Genomic DNA, 16,387 nt, shown 5'->3' on the forward strand with positions numbered 1-16,387 from the left:
ATATTATACTCTCATCAGCAGTGTAAGATATTTATTACTGCGTTTGGGTAGTTGTGTATGTCATTTTCATTTGTTCAGTTAAAAGCTTAGAACACCAATCCTGCTATCTCCATACCGTCATCCTCTACTTTATAGAAGCTTAATAAATTTGATGAGATTGTATCTTCTTATTGAATGAAAGCATCTGGATGATTGAAAATTATTTTCTTTTTGGCATGTTTTTCATTTAGAAAGAATTTTGTTTATTTGCTTAAAGTGCAAAATCAAAATGGTCAGTGAGAATAGTTGTTTTGAGATACTAATTCATTAATACTCACATTTTTAACATTTACTTTTTAGCAGTGGATAGAGTTTGGCAAATGTTCTGTTGACCACTTTCTAGTTTTGCAGTTTTCGTAGGACAATGTCAAAAATATGTGTGGCTTTTCTTTTGCATGTTCAGCATTTATCTTCAGGGAAAATAGTTTAGGCTTAGTAGTTGGGCCTCCTTTGAGACCGTTATGTAATGTACTGTTTGTCATATGTTCTTATTTTCAGTCAATTATATGGTTAGTTTATTCTTATATTTAGTGTTTTAATTTAAATCAATTTAATCTTTTACAGTTTGCCCTATTCATTGGGAAACCTCCATTTGAAATTCCTGGCACTAGAAGGAAACCCTTTGAGGACCATTCGAAGAGAAATTATAAATGTAAGGATATTGAGAATTAAGCTCTTTATTTCTAAATCGAAATTCAAATATGGATGCTGATTTGTAAAACTAAGGTCTGCCCTGGTGAATGTGTGTCTTTGTCTCCGTCCTTTTAGAAAGGAACTCAAGAAGTCCTCAAATACCTACGCAGCAAAATCACAGGTACTTCATTTATTTTCTGCTTTTTCTATTTTCTTTTGTATTCTGAAGAATATATGAAAGATGATGACATGTAAGCTACTTAAACTTCAATGTGGTGTGGATATGAATGTTTAGAAGGAATATCCCCTGGCAGTTGTGGCTGTAAATTTGGATCCACACAAGCCATACAAATCCTGAAGTTATTTTAAAAATCCTTAAACTCTCAGTGATAATGTTCTGCCTTCAATCTCTTAGATTTATGTTAAAATCTACCAATCATAAAATAGCCTAACAAAGCTTCAATAGGTGCCTAATTCTTCAACTTGGAAAAAGCAGCAGAACTTCACTTTCAGGATATAATATTTGGATTCAAGTGACCTGTAAGTATGTCAGTATTAAGTATCTATTGTCCATACATAGTTCTGAAGAAACTGAGAGACATTTTTAAGATGTAATTACTTAACATGAACTTGTACCAAAATGAAAATAATATAAATGTATTTATATTCAGTCATTACTTATTAAATGAATGCCTGACTGAAAGTGTGATAAATCCTAGATTTTATTCGTGTCTGTCACAGTAAACTAGTTATAAACGAGCGCACGAGGAAATAATTAGCTACACCAGTGCAGTCCTGTACGGCAAGCGTAGTGGCTGAGAGCCGCAGCTGCCAGTGGGGGTCCCACCTCTTCGGATTCCTGTAGCCTGCATTGCCCGTCCCGTCCGCACAGGTCAGAGGAGTAGCAGTTGCATTCTTCTGCAGTTTTTGCTTTCTACCTTGGCATTCTGGGAATTATTAAACTACTTTTCTAAGACTCATTTCCCGCCAATGAAAGAGTTTTCTTTCCCTGCGCATAAGCTTTCCCCTCCACAAAACAGTGGCTGACTCTGACCCAGCTCAGAGGGCGCATCAGCGTAGTCATGTTTTCATGGATCCCGAAAGCCAGGGGGAGCCTCAGGCAAGCTGCGTTGTGGACAGGCATTCCTCCTAAGAACCTTTATCCCAAGATGAGGAGGGAGGTCCACACGTGTAATTTTATTTCTGCAGAGACCGCGGAGGCAAATCCTTGAGCCTGTTCGCGGGTGGCGAAAGCAAACAGATCGCTGAGCCCTGTGCTGGAGGGAGTGGTCTCGTGCCGGCGCCAGCCCCTCAGAGGACCGCTGAGGGCCGCCCGGGGTCCCTGCGCGCACGTGTCTGAGGCCTCTGTGACACTGGCTGTGCGTCTCTCCAGGCCTCTCCCACCAGAGGCTCTGAAGTGCCTTCTCATTCCTGGAGTAGCTCAGTCTTAAACCAGAACCGCACCGCCAACCGGCTGCTGCTGCCCTCTCCCCCAGCGTGTCTGTGTGTGTCCTGGGGCGCACCCGGTCCAGGCTTCCCTGTGCTTGGGGGCAGGCCCCTCCCCAGGAGCCGGGGTGATCTCCCAGCCTGCGCTGTTCTTTCCTGTGCGCTGTCTTCTGTAGCTCCCTGATGTTTATCTTTCCCGGCAGCTCTTTCTTGATTCCTGGAGCTCTTCTCTTTGTCCTTGCTGGGTAGATTTTTCCCGGATGTCACAGTGCCAGTCCTGGAGAGGCTGTGATTGGCTGCTGGCACGTACTCCGCCATTTTTGTTCTGTCTGTGTAGTTCTTTTTATGTTACCAAGATTCTTTTGTTACTGTTTTATTGAGTATTTTTATGTCTATGTGCATAAGGGTTATTAACCTATTATTTTCTTTTCCACATGTATTTTTGTCTGATTTGGATATCAGATTAATATCAATCATTAATAATAATATTAATATTGGCCTCAGAAGGTGAGTTGGGAGATATTCCCTCCTCTTCTATTTTTTAGAAGAATCTTTGAAGTATTCTTACAGATTTTTTGAATATTTGGTAGGATTTAACAGTGAAACCATGTAGGCCTGGGATTTTTCTTTGTGCTGAGTTTGTGTTTTTGGGTGCTGATTTAGTTTCTACCTATGCTTAACTAGTGTATTTGTTATTAAGTCACTTTTGATTGTTTTTGATTTTTAGGAGTTTGTCCAGTGTATCCAGGTTATCTAATTTGTTGGCATGTAATTTTTCAGCTTATGCTTTTTTATTTTTGTAACGTTAGCGAATAACTTGTTGATTTTGTTGTTGTTGTTGAGCTTTCTGAAGAACCAAATTTCAGTTTCCTTCCTTTTACTGTTTTTCTGTTCTGTTTCATTAACTTCCAATCTAATCACTGTCTATACTGTCCTTTATTTGCTTTTCTTTTTTCAATGTCTTAAAAGTTGGAGGTTAGGTTATTGATTTGAACTTATATAGGCATTAATAACTATAAATTTGCCTCCAAGCAGAGCTTTAGCTGCTACTTGTATGCTTCCATGTATTCTGTTGTCTTTCAAAGTGTTTTCTGATTTCTCGTTTGATGTCTTTTGATTTGTTTAATAGTTCGTTGATTAATTTTGTTTCGGTATGTTCCTGACACACTGTTTTTATTTGAAAACCTACTTTGTCTAATAGCACGAGAGATATTCTTCAAGTTTCGGAGTTGCAGCCTGATACAGCCATCTTTCCTTGACAGTGTGTCAGAAGTGCATTTAGTGTACCTCTTGGTGCTGCCCAGGAAAGGGGAGGAAGTCCATCATGCTTCATGCGTGCAGTCTAGGCTCTAAGGGGGGTGGGGTGAAAGGAGGTGAGTCTTTAGAGTTTCAAAAGAAGCCAGTTCTCTTGTATGTTTAATGTTTTCTTGAGTCTAAGTCCCAGTTAGGAGGTGGACAGGAGCTGTAAGCCAGGCCTGGTGGCACCGCCTGTAATCGTAGCACTCAGAAGGCTGAGGCAGGAAGATTGCCATGAGTTTAAGGCCAGCCTGGGCTACATAGTGAGTTCAAGGTGAGTTCAACCTGAACTGCATAGCAAGACCCTGTCTCACAAAACACTATTAGTCCTAAATTAGAGTCTTCTTCCTGGAGGGAAAAGTTTTCATGTGTCTTCTCATCCCAACCTTTTATCTTTTTTGTCCTCTTCGTCTTTGGCTCGCTAAGCTCGTCTGCACTGCTGAGTTAGCTGCTTTCCCGGTGGGCTGTTTCCTTCTACCCAGCCCTGTGGGTAGGCTTCTCCTGACCGCCTGCTCCTAATAACCGAACTCCGCTGCTGCCAGCAGGTTCATCCCCACAGCACCTCCAGGCCGTGCGCGTGTCCCTGTTCCCCGATCCTGCCGTCTCTCCTGTGAGCTGCTCGCCCACCATCTTACCCATATCCTTAGCTGGCACCTGAATCTCTTCTTTCTCGCTCTTTCCTGAAAGTTCCCCTGTTTCTGAGAGCTTTCCCTTCACTGAAAAGAGGTCAGTTCTCTTGGAAGGAGATCAGGAGCAGTCCTGCGGCCAGGGCTGTGGAGCTGGAAATGGGACGGTGGCTGAGTGTCCCCCAGCCTCCAGTTGAATGCTCCCTGGGGGCCGTGGGCAGTGGCTGGAGCTTGTTATCCTTGTCTCTCCTTGCTTTGAACCACAGCCGGAAGGGGAGGGTTGGGAATTGACCGGAAGGAAGGGGCCCCAGCCTCTGGACCCCGCTCGCAGGGTTCTAGACTCAGCAGTAGGCAGCTGAGGCTGCCGTGCCTTCCAGGAAGAGCCATCGGCTGGGTGCAGGCGCTGAGGGGAATCCTGTGTTCTTGGCTGTGGCCATCGGGAGCAGGGGCCTCTGCCTGTCCGAGCTGGGAGAGCGCAGGGTGGAGCAGGCTGAGTGGGAGTGCCAGAGCCATCTCACTGAACTTGCGTGGATTTTCCTTTTCAAGTGTTTCTTCATCTGAGGTTCCTGTGACAGTCATTTCAGCAAATGGTTCGCTGCTGCTGCTCATGGCGATGTCCTCTTAGAGATTTCCCGAGTTTTTCCGGGAAGTAGGTGAGCAGAGCTCCTTGTGTTGTCCTGACCTAAGTTGGTCTCTGGGAAATGTATTTCTTCCAGCATGGGCTTGCGGTCGCCCTCGTGGGGCGGTATACACATCACAATCATCTTTACCCCCTCGGCCCCTCCCCACCCCCTCTCCACTGTCCCTCTGGACGTACATATTCTATCTAGAGGACAAAAATGGGGAAACTAGCGTCGCCAGAGTAACAGTAGCTTAGTCCCCCTGACCAAGGGTCAGTAAAACGTCTTCTGAGAATTTGTCTGTGCCGAGTGTCTTCACGGGAACCTGTGTCGTGTAGCCCTTTCCTCTTCAGCCTTGGTGTTGTCTTTCTCTGTCTGTTTCTCTCTCTCCTTTGCTCTCCTTTTCTTATATTTGGGGAGAGGAAAATTTATTTCAAATAGGACAACCAAGCAAAAGCCAGCTGCACAAAAGGACTGGCTTTCTTTCCTTAAGTTCAGAACTAGAAAAAAAATTAGTTTACCTGCTTTAAAAAATAATAGAGAAAAGTACCCATGCTCAAAGCCTGAGAGGAAGCGACTGTCTGTTCATAACCTTTCAGGCGTTTATCTCCCCCACCTCTGACTGCTCATTTTACTGCCATCTTCCCACTCGTGCTTCTTGTGCTAGCTGTGTGATCACATTTAAAGTTCCGAGGGATCTGTGGACATTTGTAGCTTCCAGTGCTTCGTTCTCGTCTCTTCATTTTATTGTGTTTGTACAGGCATGCACGCTTAAAATGTAGCCTGAGTTCTTTGGACTTCAAGATAGCTAAGTTGAGTTTTTCAAAACATGCATTGGCAGGGATTTTATAATGGCAATAGTCATATGAAAAACAGTTATGTTTATGCATAATCTGATTTCAGATAGACCTTTGCGCATGCATACAACTAAAGGACCGAGGTTTTTCCTTATCAAAGCATAGCTTTATTTCTTACAAGAAATGCGCTTTTTGTGAATAACCTTCTCAGTGAATGAACCAGCTGTGCTATAGTTTGGATCTGAACTGTCCCCCAGAGGCCCTGTGGTAAAAGCTTACTCCCTGCTCAGCCTTCTCTGCAGAGGTGCTGCCTCACTGGGGGAAGTCAGGTCACTGGGGCTGAGCCCTAGAGGGAGATACTGAGGCTCCAGCGCCCTGGTCTCCCTCCTCCCTTCCTGGCCCCCGTGAGGTGAGCAGGCCACCTTGGCCCCATGCGCCGTGCATGGAACATACTGTGCTGTGATGGACCCAAAGCAAGAGGGCAAGCAGACATGGACTGAAACTTCGGAAACCATGAGCCCTGCAAGCCTTGCCTCCTTGCGGGTTCTCTCAGCTCTTTGTCTCAGTGATGGAAAGCTAACCCAGGCTATGTGCATCTCCAGAGCAAGGTAAGAGTCAGCTGTGGAACTTTTTAAAATGCAGTCCTGAGGCTAGGCTTTTAAGGTGGTTGAGTCAGAATCTTGGCATAACGCAGTCCCAGTCTTTTAAACAGTGAGTGGAATTGCATTTAATTGTTAGTTTCCCAAAGCTCTTTGAAGAACAAGTTGAGACACTTTGTTGCTACTTTTTAGTTTTTATGTATTTTATTTTGGGAACAGGGTTTCACTATATATTTCAGGCTGGTCTTGAACTCACTGCGTTACCCATGCTGGCCTCTAAACTCATGGTGATCCTCCTGCCTCAGCTTCCTGAGTTCTGAGATTACAGGCATGCAGCACTTGAACCTACATGCGTTGCTCTGTAATATGAATATAATGCCTTCTTGGATGGTTTATCTGTGAGAATCAGAATTTCATGCAGTGGCGCCTGTGAAACAATGTCCTTGACTCATCTGGATCGCACTGAATGTTTGCGTTGGTCAGCACGGTCTTTCAAGTGATGACACCTGTGTATGTACTCGTTTTTCTCCAGGTGGAGTCAGTTGCCTGGGGAAATGTCTGTGGGCTCTAATTAAGCATTTGGTCTTGATTGTGTTTAAAATATTTTCTTAGGGACTAGACTTGAAGTCTGCAGGAATCTAGCTGCCCGAGTGCAGACTGTGTACAAGTTACGGTCTGTGAGCAGCTCCAGGACTAAGCACGGAGCCTTGGAAGACCGTCTTTAGTTACCCAGAGTCTGCTGGGGTTGCAGCTTCTGGGGCCCCATTTGCAGGTCAGGGTTTGCTCCAGTTCGGCAGCAGCGTGTGGTGTCTCCCCAGGGTGAGGTCCTGCCAGCTTGTGAGAGCCCCGGTGGGCCGTGCTGTGGTTAGTGAGGGTCCTGTCGGCACTGCGGGTGGAGCTTCTCTCCGAGGCGGTGACGCGGGGAGCAGATGCACTGAAAGGGGCAGAGCTTTGTTCTGGCTCGGGAGCCTCAGTCTCGTCCGAGGTCAGCTGCTCCGAGGCCGCGAGGCACAGTGGGGGAAACGCGGCTCCTGTCACGGTGGCCGGGGAGCTGGGGGCTCTGCCATGCCAGGTTAGGCTCAGGGGCCCGCTGTGACCAGCCGCGGCTCCAGACAGCACCATGCTGCTGCTGCGGTCGTCCGCACATCAGTCCACCCGCAGGCACAGCGCCCTGTGATGCAGGCGCCTTCCAGAAGGCCGACTCTGAGCCGGGAGGCTTGAGGTGCTTTCCAGATCTGAACCACAAGGGGGCTGGTCCTGACTGCCCTCGCGCCTGGGATTGCCGCCTCATGGTGACAGGGTTGAAGGCCCGTCCTCCTGACCTGTCCTTCCACTGTAAATACAGCATCCCTCACCAGATACCAGATGCTGACACCTGGTTATGGACTTGGCCCAGTCCAGAAGTAAAGCAAATGCATTTCTATTGTTCATAAATCATCGAGTCTTCAGTAAGTGGACTAAGGCAGATACTTTCCAGTTATGTCATAACACTTAGGCTTAATTAATTTAATTTAATTCATTTATGTTTTTGGTTTTTTGAGATCTTTTTGATCTCACTGTGCAGTCCAGGCTGGCCTGGAACTCGCTATATAGTAGCCTAGGTTGATCTCAAAAGCAGCAGCCATCCTCCTGCCTCAGCCTCCAGAGTGTTGGTATTACAGCCATCCACCCCCAGGCCCAACTAATCAGTGGACTTTAAGTTAAGGATATTATTATGGATTAAATGAGTTGACCCACTATAATCACAAAGATTCTTAAAAATAGGGCAGGACCGCAGAGCTTGGCCCCCTTGTCTTCCCAGCGTGGCTACACTGAATAACCCCTTTGCTACTCCACCGTCCCTGTGCTGTTTGTTTGGCTTTTGGGGTAGGTGGCCAGATCTGGTCCAATGAGGCCACACTGCGTGGGGTGTGTGCGCTAGAGGAGTTCCTGTGTTTTACACCACTGTGTTGGGCTGGGGATGTAGCTCCATGGTAGAGCATGTGTCTAGAATATACATTTATTTACAATGCCCTGGGTCAGTCCCCAGCTTTATAAATAGATTAAAACCTACTAAATGTGTGTTAATTTATTAATACAACTGTAGAAGACTGCCCGTCGGTTGGGCATAGATTGTGTGGTGGTATCATGTCTTCAGATGTCTTGCGATTTTGCACTGATGAAGTGTCTGGGCAAACGCCACCTACATGCTCAAACCAGGGGTGGACGGTCCACCTTGGACCGAGCCGTGGCATGTTCCTGACACCCGGACAGTCACTGCCAAAGAACAGAAGCTAGTCACAGCTACGGGGTCAGTGAATAAATTGGTTTTAATTACAACTACACCCAGGATTGCTGCTGGTTGTGCATGACTGATTGTGGTCCTCGTGTTTTACGTAATAAAAATGGGGTGCTTGGCTAGAGAGAGAGCTTAGGATGGTGGTTCTCCAGCTTTCGTGTTCACCGGAGCCATCGGGAAGGCTTGCTAAGCAGACTGTGGGCCTCACTCCTACAACTTGCGCTGTGGCAGACTTGGGTGGAGCCTGGAAACCTGCATTTATGGTAGCAGCTTCCCCCAGGCAGCTAGCACTGCAGTCCTAGTCTCCACAGGCTCAGCTGATTGGGTTAGTTTGCCTGTAGTTCACTCCTCCTCTCGACCCGCAGTCTTCCGGCGTCAGACAGCGTTCATTTAGTACCTGCCATTTTAAAAGAGGAGTAATAAAGTCAAACAGTGAAACAGTCATGAAAATGAAATGGGAAGTGTAGTGATTGTATGGTTCCCGAGTCCCTTCTGAGGCGGCTGCTTGCCTGGCACTGGGAAATTGTGTAGTCCTCCCAGCCCTCTGTAAATACACAGCTCCCGCAGAAATAGCCGTGTACCCGTTCCGTGTCGTGATTTGTGATTTTTGTTTATCTTCTTCACTTCGTGCCATAGTAGTAGTGTATGGATTTAGACAAAAGCCATCCAGCAGGCTGGATAACGTGAGGGAGTCCAGGGACACGTAATCCTTCGCTTGTCTGTTGGGAGAGCTGGGCTGCTCAGATTGTCTGATACGCTCCAGAACTTCTCCTACTTACGGCTCCGAGGCTCTGAAACTCACCGCAGCACATTGGATGTGAAGAGTCTGTCCCTGTGCTCCTTGACTGCGTGGTGCTCACGTGTCATCTAGGACATACTGTTGACTTGGCCTTTCCAGTCAGAGCAATTTGCGACTCCTTGGGTTTTTTTGGTACTGATGCCCACCTTCCAGACCAACTAAGGCCAAGTGACGGGCACTGCGGTAATGGCCCGGCAGAGCAGTGTCCGCTGCTTGCAAAGGAACAGGTGGACATCCTGAAGGTTTCCGGGTTAGTGCCACTCATTCAGCTAGCTCACCTTCTACGCCCTTCTCACTCTCCGTGAGACCGGAGAATTTCTTCAGCAGTTCCTGTCTTCCTGCTATGTGACTGTCTTCTTACTGGGCTATGTTTCTGTCAGCCACTGGCACAGTTAGCGAGATTGTCTCCCTGGAAACTTTCAGGATCTTCTCTCTTGCCATTATTCTAAAATTACAGGATACTACACAGTGGAACCTCGGTTCATGAACTTAATTTATTCTGTGATTTGGGGCATGTTTGTGTTTGTGTGGAAAGGTGGCCGCAGCCGCGTTGGTCACTCCGTGCAGAGTTTGCAAACAAAAACAAAATTTTGCCAAATGCTCCTGTGTGCAAACCAAATTGTTTGCAAATGAAAGCATTCATGAACTGCGGTACCACTGTACTTCGGTGTGGTTCTACTTTCATTCATTGTATTTGCCATTTAGTGGGCCTTTTCAATTTGAGATTTCTAAATTACTATACAGGTTTTTAAATTAAAAAGTCAATAAATGGAAATGATTTGTAAAAATCCTCTGTGCAAATATGTAATGATAAATCAGTTTATCTTTCACACCACTTCCCATCCCAGAGCCAGCAGTCTCCCTTTGCAGTTTTGCTTCATCCTGATGGTTAAAGTATCCCTGGAAATGGAGAGTGTCTTGCTGGGCTTGGTTGGCCTCTCTGCATATACAATTTTGGCAGTGTTTTATATATTTTAACTAAATGGCTAGGGAACTTCTAAATACCAAACCATTCTCTTGATACCTTTTATTTCTTTGATATTCTAGCATTTGTCTTATGCTACTTTTATGAATAAAGTATTCATAGTGTATTTGCATGGGAAATAATTGTTATATCTTTTTTCAAAGTGGATATTTTTATAAACTCATAATCGTATATATATTTAAATCATTCTTAATGAAAGATTGATGAACTCAATGGAAGAGGAATATACTTACTCATATTTAACAAATATCCTTGAATGCCTTTTGGGCTAAAGCAAAATCATTGATACCTCTTTGTTTTCTCCTGGGGTGTCTTGTGCTCTTATGCATGGATTCTAGAATTGTTTCATCTTTTCTACATTGTTGAAAATGTATACTTTAACTTCGCTTCTCTTTAGATTGTTCAAATCTTTTTTCCTCCAGAATCCACAGTCCTTTTTTTTTAAGTGTGTGTGTGTATGTGTGTGTGTTTTATATATATATACATACATATATGTATGTATATGTACACTATATGATGGCAGTGTTAAAGAGGTGCTGGAGTTTAGTAAGATGGTATATAGTATAAGAATGTGTGAATATGTTTGCATGTTAGGAAAATACCTGTTTCAGTTGAAGTCTTGCATATGCTTGAACAAAATCTTAATGACTATAATATCCAAAAGCTTGATTATGCATATTGCCAGATTTTTAAGTGGGTGAGGATAGCTAGCTTTATTATATCCTAAACTGAAAAGGTAGGCATATTCTGTGGTAGACAGTTGAGGGAAGTAGTATTTTTCCTTTGTTTACAAATTCCTTTAAGGGACCATATTACTTTGCTTAAGAAGAAGGATTGCTTATCGTCATTTCTTAGTATAGTGTAAAAATTGTGGCTGATAAATTTCTTTACAGGTTTTGAAGCCATACTGTAGAACTTTATTTTTTATTATGTTTCTGAATGATATTCAAATTACTGGGAGTAAAGTATATGTTTAAATGCATTCTTACCATTAATGTCCAGAAATCATGTATGCTGTGTTTCTATAATATTGAGAATTGTAAGTGAATAAATAGTGGTTTCATATAACTTTCTTTTGCCAGATGATGGACCTAGGCAAAGTGACAGTTTTCCTGAGACCACAGCCATGACACTACCGAGCGAGTCCAGGGTCAATGTACACGCCATCGTCACACTAAAAATACTGGACTATAGGTATGGAATTCACTTTACTGAACACTACAAAACACACTGAAAATTTTGAGAAAAAAAATCCTTCAGAAAAGTATGATTAGTAAGGAAATATATCAGAGTACCTAACTTAGAATAATACTAATTGCAAAAACATCGATGAAATAAAAGTATACTGACTTTAAATGCCCATTTGTCATCTGATTTATTATGCCTAAGATATTGATGATTGCATAATGCAAAGATTGTATTATAAAAAATGAAAGAGTGACCATATTGCTAATAAAGTTCTCTGATTCAGTAATCAGCACTGAGAGAGAATTTTATATGAAGGTGAGTTGTTAGTAAATAAGAGACAATTGTCATTTAGGTAATGAAGTACTTGACTAAGTAATAAATAAATAACTTATCACACTTATAATGTTTTCTGGTAGCACATGCATTAACACAGAAGCAGTTAAACCCTCAGTGTATGGATTTAGACAAAAGCCTACAATTTTTGTAACTTAGAGAAGTTATTAAATTGGGGAAAGAAGATACTTATGCAAGGACTGAAGGTACTGTAAAGTATTTTTTCAGTTTGGAAGCAACAATAATAAAAATCAGCAGCACTGTCAAAGCTTTTGGGGATTGCTTCATGTACGGTTATTGAAGTGAAAATAGAAATGAATACAGATTCAAGCCAGGCATGGTAGTGCACGCCGGGTACCTCAGCACTTTGGGAGGCTGAGGCGGAAGAGTTGTAAGTTTGAGCCCAGCCTCTGCAGCTTCGTGATTTAGTGAGATGCTGCCCCAAAATGAAGATATGGAAGAAAAGGAAAGAAAAGCATAGAACAGAACAGAACAGAAGGCTCAAGTCAGACAGGTGACGAGTCACACAGGAGTCCACACAGCTGTCGTCGGTATCTGACCTCGCACCGTGGATGTCTCAGTAGGAATTATTGCAGCAGTCAGGTTCCAGAATCCATTTCAGATGTTTTGTTTTTCATTCACATGGTTCTCACCTCTTGCTCAGATGTAGAATCACTATAAGCTGACTGCTTTTTGCCACCCTGATAAAGATACATCTTAGGTTGCTTGAATTCTCACTATACTGCACTTGTTCTCTCAGAAAATGCAAAGGAGCATCTTATTTCGATTATAAGCTGATTTTCAACCTCAAGAGTTTTAAGTGATGTTTTGTGTTAGGCATTAATCATTATTTTAAAAAAGAATGTAAGGATAATGGCTAATTATAATATCAACAAATTGATACATTTTCAAATTGTTAGGGTTTTATATTTTTACTTAATACTTTTTGAAATCTTACTGAAAATGTTAAAAAAAAAAATATATATATATATATATTTACATTTGCAAAAGATGTGACATAAATAATACTGGTAAGCTCTTCAGGTTCTTATTTCAAAGTACTGAGGATTAGAGAAGTTAAATTCCAGAGCTCCTTAATGGTAGTCCTAGGAGTAGCTTGGTCTCAGTCCACTACTCCATCTTTGTCACATACTAAAGGAGAGGGACATTTGTCTATGTGACTAACCTAAAACTAATTTAGTGTACCGATAAGTTATTTGTGTGTTTGTTTGGAATCAAACTCAGGACCTAGCACTTGCCAGGCAGGCGCTGTGCCGCTGATGAGCTTTTTAAAGTATTTGTTATCTTGCAGTATCCAAAAAAAGATGGCAGATGACCCTTCTTTGAGTTTTTAAGAAAAAGGATGACAAATAGCTTTTGAAATTAAAAATTTAGGTCCAGTCAGAGATAGAGAAATATTCTATTTAGTTATATTATGTCTTCTAGTTTTCCTACACTCTGAAAGTATCTTGGTTTTTCTTCGCACTGAGTGTGTGAATACTGAGAGTATGGCATGGTATTATGATATAGAATGTTGTCTGGGATACATTTTACTGTCATTCTTTATGGAACATCACAATCAACCACCTTGAAAATTGTTATAAAACCTTTGGCCTTTAAAACTAAAAACTAACCCTACCTTTGTGGATTGCTAAGAGTATTTCATTTTAAAATCATTTTTCATTTAGTGATAAGCAAGCAGCTTTGATTCCTGACGAAGTATTTGATGCAGTAAAAGGCAATGTCGTCACTTCTGTTAACTTCAGTAAGAATCAGCTACAGGAAATTCCAAAAAGGTAGGAAGTATGCGTGATGCAAGTTTTATTTAGGTGTGACTCACTCTCAGTTGTAGCTGTATTGTAGTTCCAAGAAAAATTAGTTTTTATGGTTCTTTAATTTGAAGGTACATGTTAAATTTCTGGATTCTTAATATTAGAAGAATATAACAAAATGTTGAGATAGTTTCTCATATCCTGAGAGGTATACAGGAGTCTTAAAACTTTTTTACATTGTAAACTTGGAGAGTAGGTATTGGAGTTATTAAAAATACTAAGTTATTTTTCCTGTCTAGTGAAATGTTGGAGAGAAGTTGTTAAGAGGCAACCCAATCACAGTTCCGTATATATTAATAGAAATTTTCATTTCAGGCCTTATGTTAATGAATTGCCAAGCCACTGAATTTTCCCACTGATAGTAAACATGACTGTACCCTGTTAATACGTTGTTTTCTAAAAAATTTCCTGTAATAGTAAGTCATTTGGATTATATTTTGTACCGTTTAATACATCTTTGTAGATGTTAATCAACAAAGTCTGTGGGTTATGAAAGAAAATTAGTTTGGTATACGGTTGAACTTTTAAGAATGTTTGGTATCTAGCAGAAACATGTATAGTATATCCAGACAAGGTTAGCAGGTAACCTAGCAGTTACTACAACTCTCTGTGAGGCACAAGAACTTAGGCATGGAGTCAGCGGCTTGTACTGTTTCCCAGATGTACTACGGTGCAGCTTTGGGTGGGTAACTAGCAGCTCGTGGATTCCTCACTTGTAATGTAAGGTTAGCAGCAGTGCTGTTTATATGTTAAGTGGCACGGTCCATACGTAGCATCTGACCAGGCCCAGTACCCAGTAGGCACTGAAGTAGTTAAAAGAAGGTGGGGGAGATGAGGAAGAGGATATAATGGGAACAAAGAATGACTTTCAGCTGTCTGTCAAAAAAAGTTTAATGTTAAAAATTTTTTAAGTCATGCAAACTGAAATACATTCTATCTATAGAGGATAGTTTGAGGAGTACAGGTCTTGAAAGATGGTAACTTTAAGAGCAACAGTTGCAAAGAGGGAGCCAGCCCAGCTTCGGTTGTCTCCTGTTCCTGGGGCTGAGAGGATATTTTACAGATTCGCTCTCAGGGTAGGGCAGGCTTGCTTTGGGGGAATGGATCACACAAGCTAAATGAAAATAATGTGGAGTGATTTAAGAGATACCACTTGATCGTATACTTTCTCATTTCACATTCCCTGCTTCTTATCCAAAGCAAAGTTATCTCGTTACCATGGCTATTGTATCACTTTTTTTTTCGGAATTTAAAAGGCCAACGAGAAAGGGTAGTAAAGTCAGACCTTGCTTTAGAGTGTGCAAACCATTTCCCCTGTTGTTTACATATTTTAATACACAATTTATACTTTTCACAGTAGTTTTCTTTACAAAAGTAATATGTAGTCATAAAGTTTTGGATCAAGTGAAGCACCATATCACTGAGCTACTGTTCTTAGTGACATTGTATTTCAAGCTATTCCTGACTTGAAGTTGTATCATACTTAACATTTATTATATCTTGACTGCTTTATTTGCCATAAATATTTACCTATGTAGAAAACTATCTAATTTAACTGCATACAGTAAGGTTGTTTATAGTATTAAATAAAATGTTGGTTCTTCAGACCAAATTTCCAAAATAACCAAAATAAAATGTTGGTTCTTTGGACCAAATTCACAAAAATTATGAAGTCAAACAGCATGATTCTTGAGGGATACAGCCAATAACTTTTCCATTACGCTTTATCAGTTATGCCTTCAAACTCATTTTCTCCCTCACCGCATCTTCTGCCCAACATTTGGTCGTCTTTCACTGTTTTTTCTTTGCTAATGTGATAGACTAAAAGTGATTTGTTATACTTTAACTTTTTCTGATAAATCGTAGTAATAGCATAACCAAAACTGCTAAGCTTGATTAGGCATACTTAGGAATGCTTAATTGTTCTCCTTTAAGTCTTTAGCCTAAGCTGTTTAGTTGTAATGCTTGCCAAACCTGGGAACTATGATTGCTACATAGTTATGATTATGATTAAATATAATTTGCTTAAATATAGTTTAAATATATGAAAAAAGTTGACATTTTTGAAGTACCTACACATAGCATTATATTATGTAATCTAAAGGTGTTATCAATAGGGATGTAAAATTTTGATTTATGGATTCAAATTACTAATAAATAAAGTATAGAAATTATCTGGCTCTTATTTCTCCTTTTTCGACCCTGGGTTTAAATACAGAATAAATGGGCTTTGAACTTAAGCTTCAATATGTGCTTGAGGTCAAATGGAAACTCTTGGATAATAGCAATTGTATAGATAATACGCTATGTTTTAAAAGATTTTTTATTTTTATTAGTTACACACCCAAGGACAGTTTTTGTGAAAACTAAAAGATACAAAATATCATAACTGGCAGAAATAATCTGGGATTTTTTCCCTGATGATCTATTTGTATACTCAGAGCTTCGAAGTTCAGGCAGTGCATTTAGTGCTCACATTTTAAAGTATTTTTGTTTCAGAATTGTGGAGCTGAAGGAGATGGTCTCTGACGTCAATCTCAGTTTTAATAAGCTCTCGCTTGTGTCCTTGGAGTTATGCATGCTTCAGAAATTGACTTTTGTAGATCTCAGGTATTTATTGTTAATGTTGGTTGGCTTCTTAAAAATTGTCCTTTGCCTTGTCTTTAATGTCACCTAAGTTGCCCTGTTGGTCATGTTTTCATAGGTAGTGTGGACACTGGCCTTTCCCTAATTAACAATATCTGAGGGAAAACCTAAAATTAAGTATTTACGAGTTATTTTAATAAGACATTTGGCATTTGTAAGGATTTTATAAGTTAAGTGAGAAGACAAAGTTATTTAAAATAGTAACATTTTCTTCAAATTTAGGCCTAGGCAAAATCACAACACATGAGAAATACTGCCTGCATATTGTTT

The 16,387-nt window shown here is 41.4% G+C and overlaps 1 protein-coding gene across 4 annotated transcripts in view; it reads left to right on the forward strand.

Annotated features, from left to right (window-relative positions):
* Positions 1 to 16,387, forward strand: part of Lrrc40 (leucine rich repeat containing 40) — a 43,385-nt gene that overhangs the window by 20,232 nt on the left and 6,766 nt on the right. For 3 of the 4 annotated variants that reach the window (XM_005385259.2, XM_013514399.1, XM_005385260.2), the window contains 5 exons: positions 604 to 691; positions 808 to 853; positions 11,201 to 11,312; positions 13,328 to 13,435; positions 15,971 to 16,081. In XM_005385259.2, coding sequence (XP_005385316.1) covers positions 604 to 691; positions 808 to 853; positions 11,201 to 11,312; positions 13,328 to 13,435; positions 15,971 to 16,081 — 465 coding nt within the window. The remainder of the gene's footprint in view (positions 1 to 603; positions 692 to 807; positions 854 to 11,200; positions 11,313 to 13,327; positions 13,436 to 15,970; positions 16,082 to 16,387) is intronic. The other variant, XM_013514398.1, reaches the window with a different exon arrangement.

This window comes from Chinchilla lanigera, unplaced genomic scaffold, assembly GCF_000276665.1.
Source record: "Chinchilla lanigera isolate Chin_1 unplaced genomic scaffold, ChiLan1.0 scaffold00022, whole genome shotgun sequence".
Lineage (NCBI taxonomy): Eukaryota > Metazoa > Chordata > Mammalia > Rodentia > Chinchillidae > Chinchilla > Chinchilla lanigera.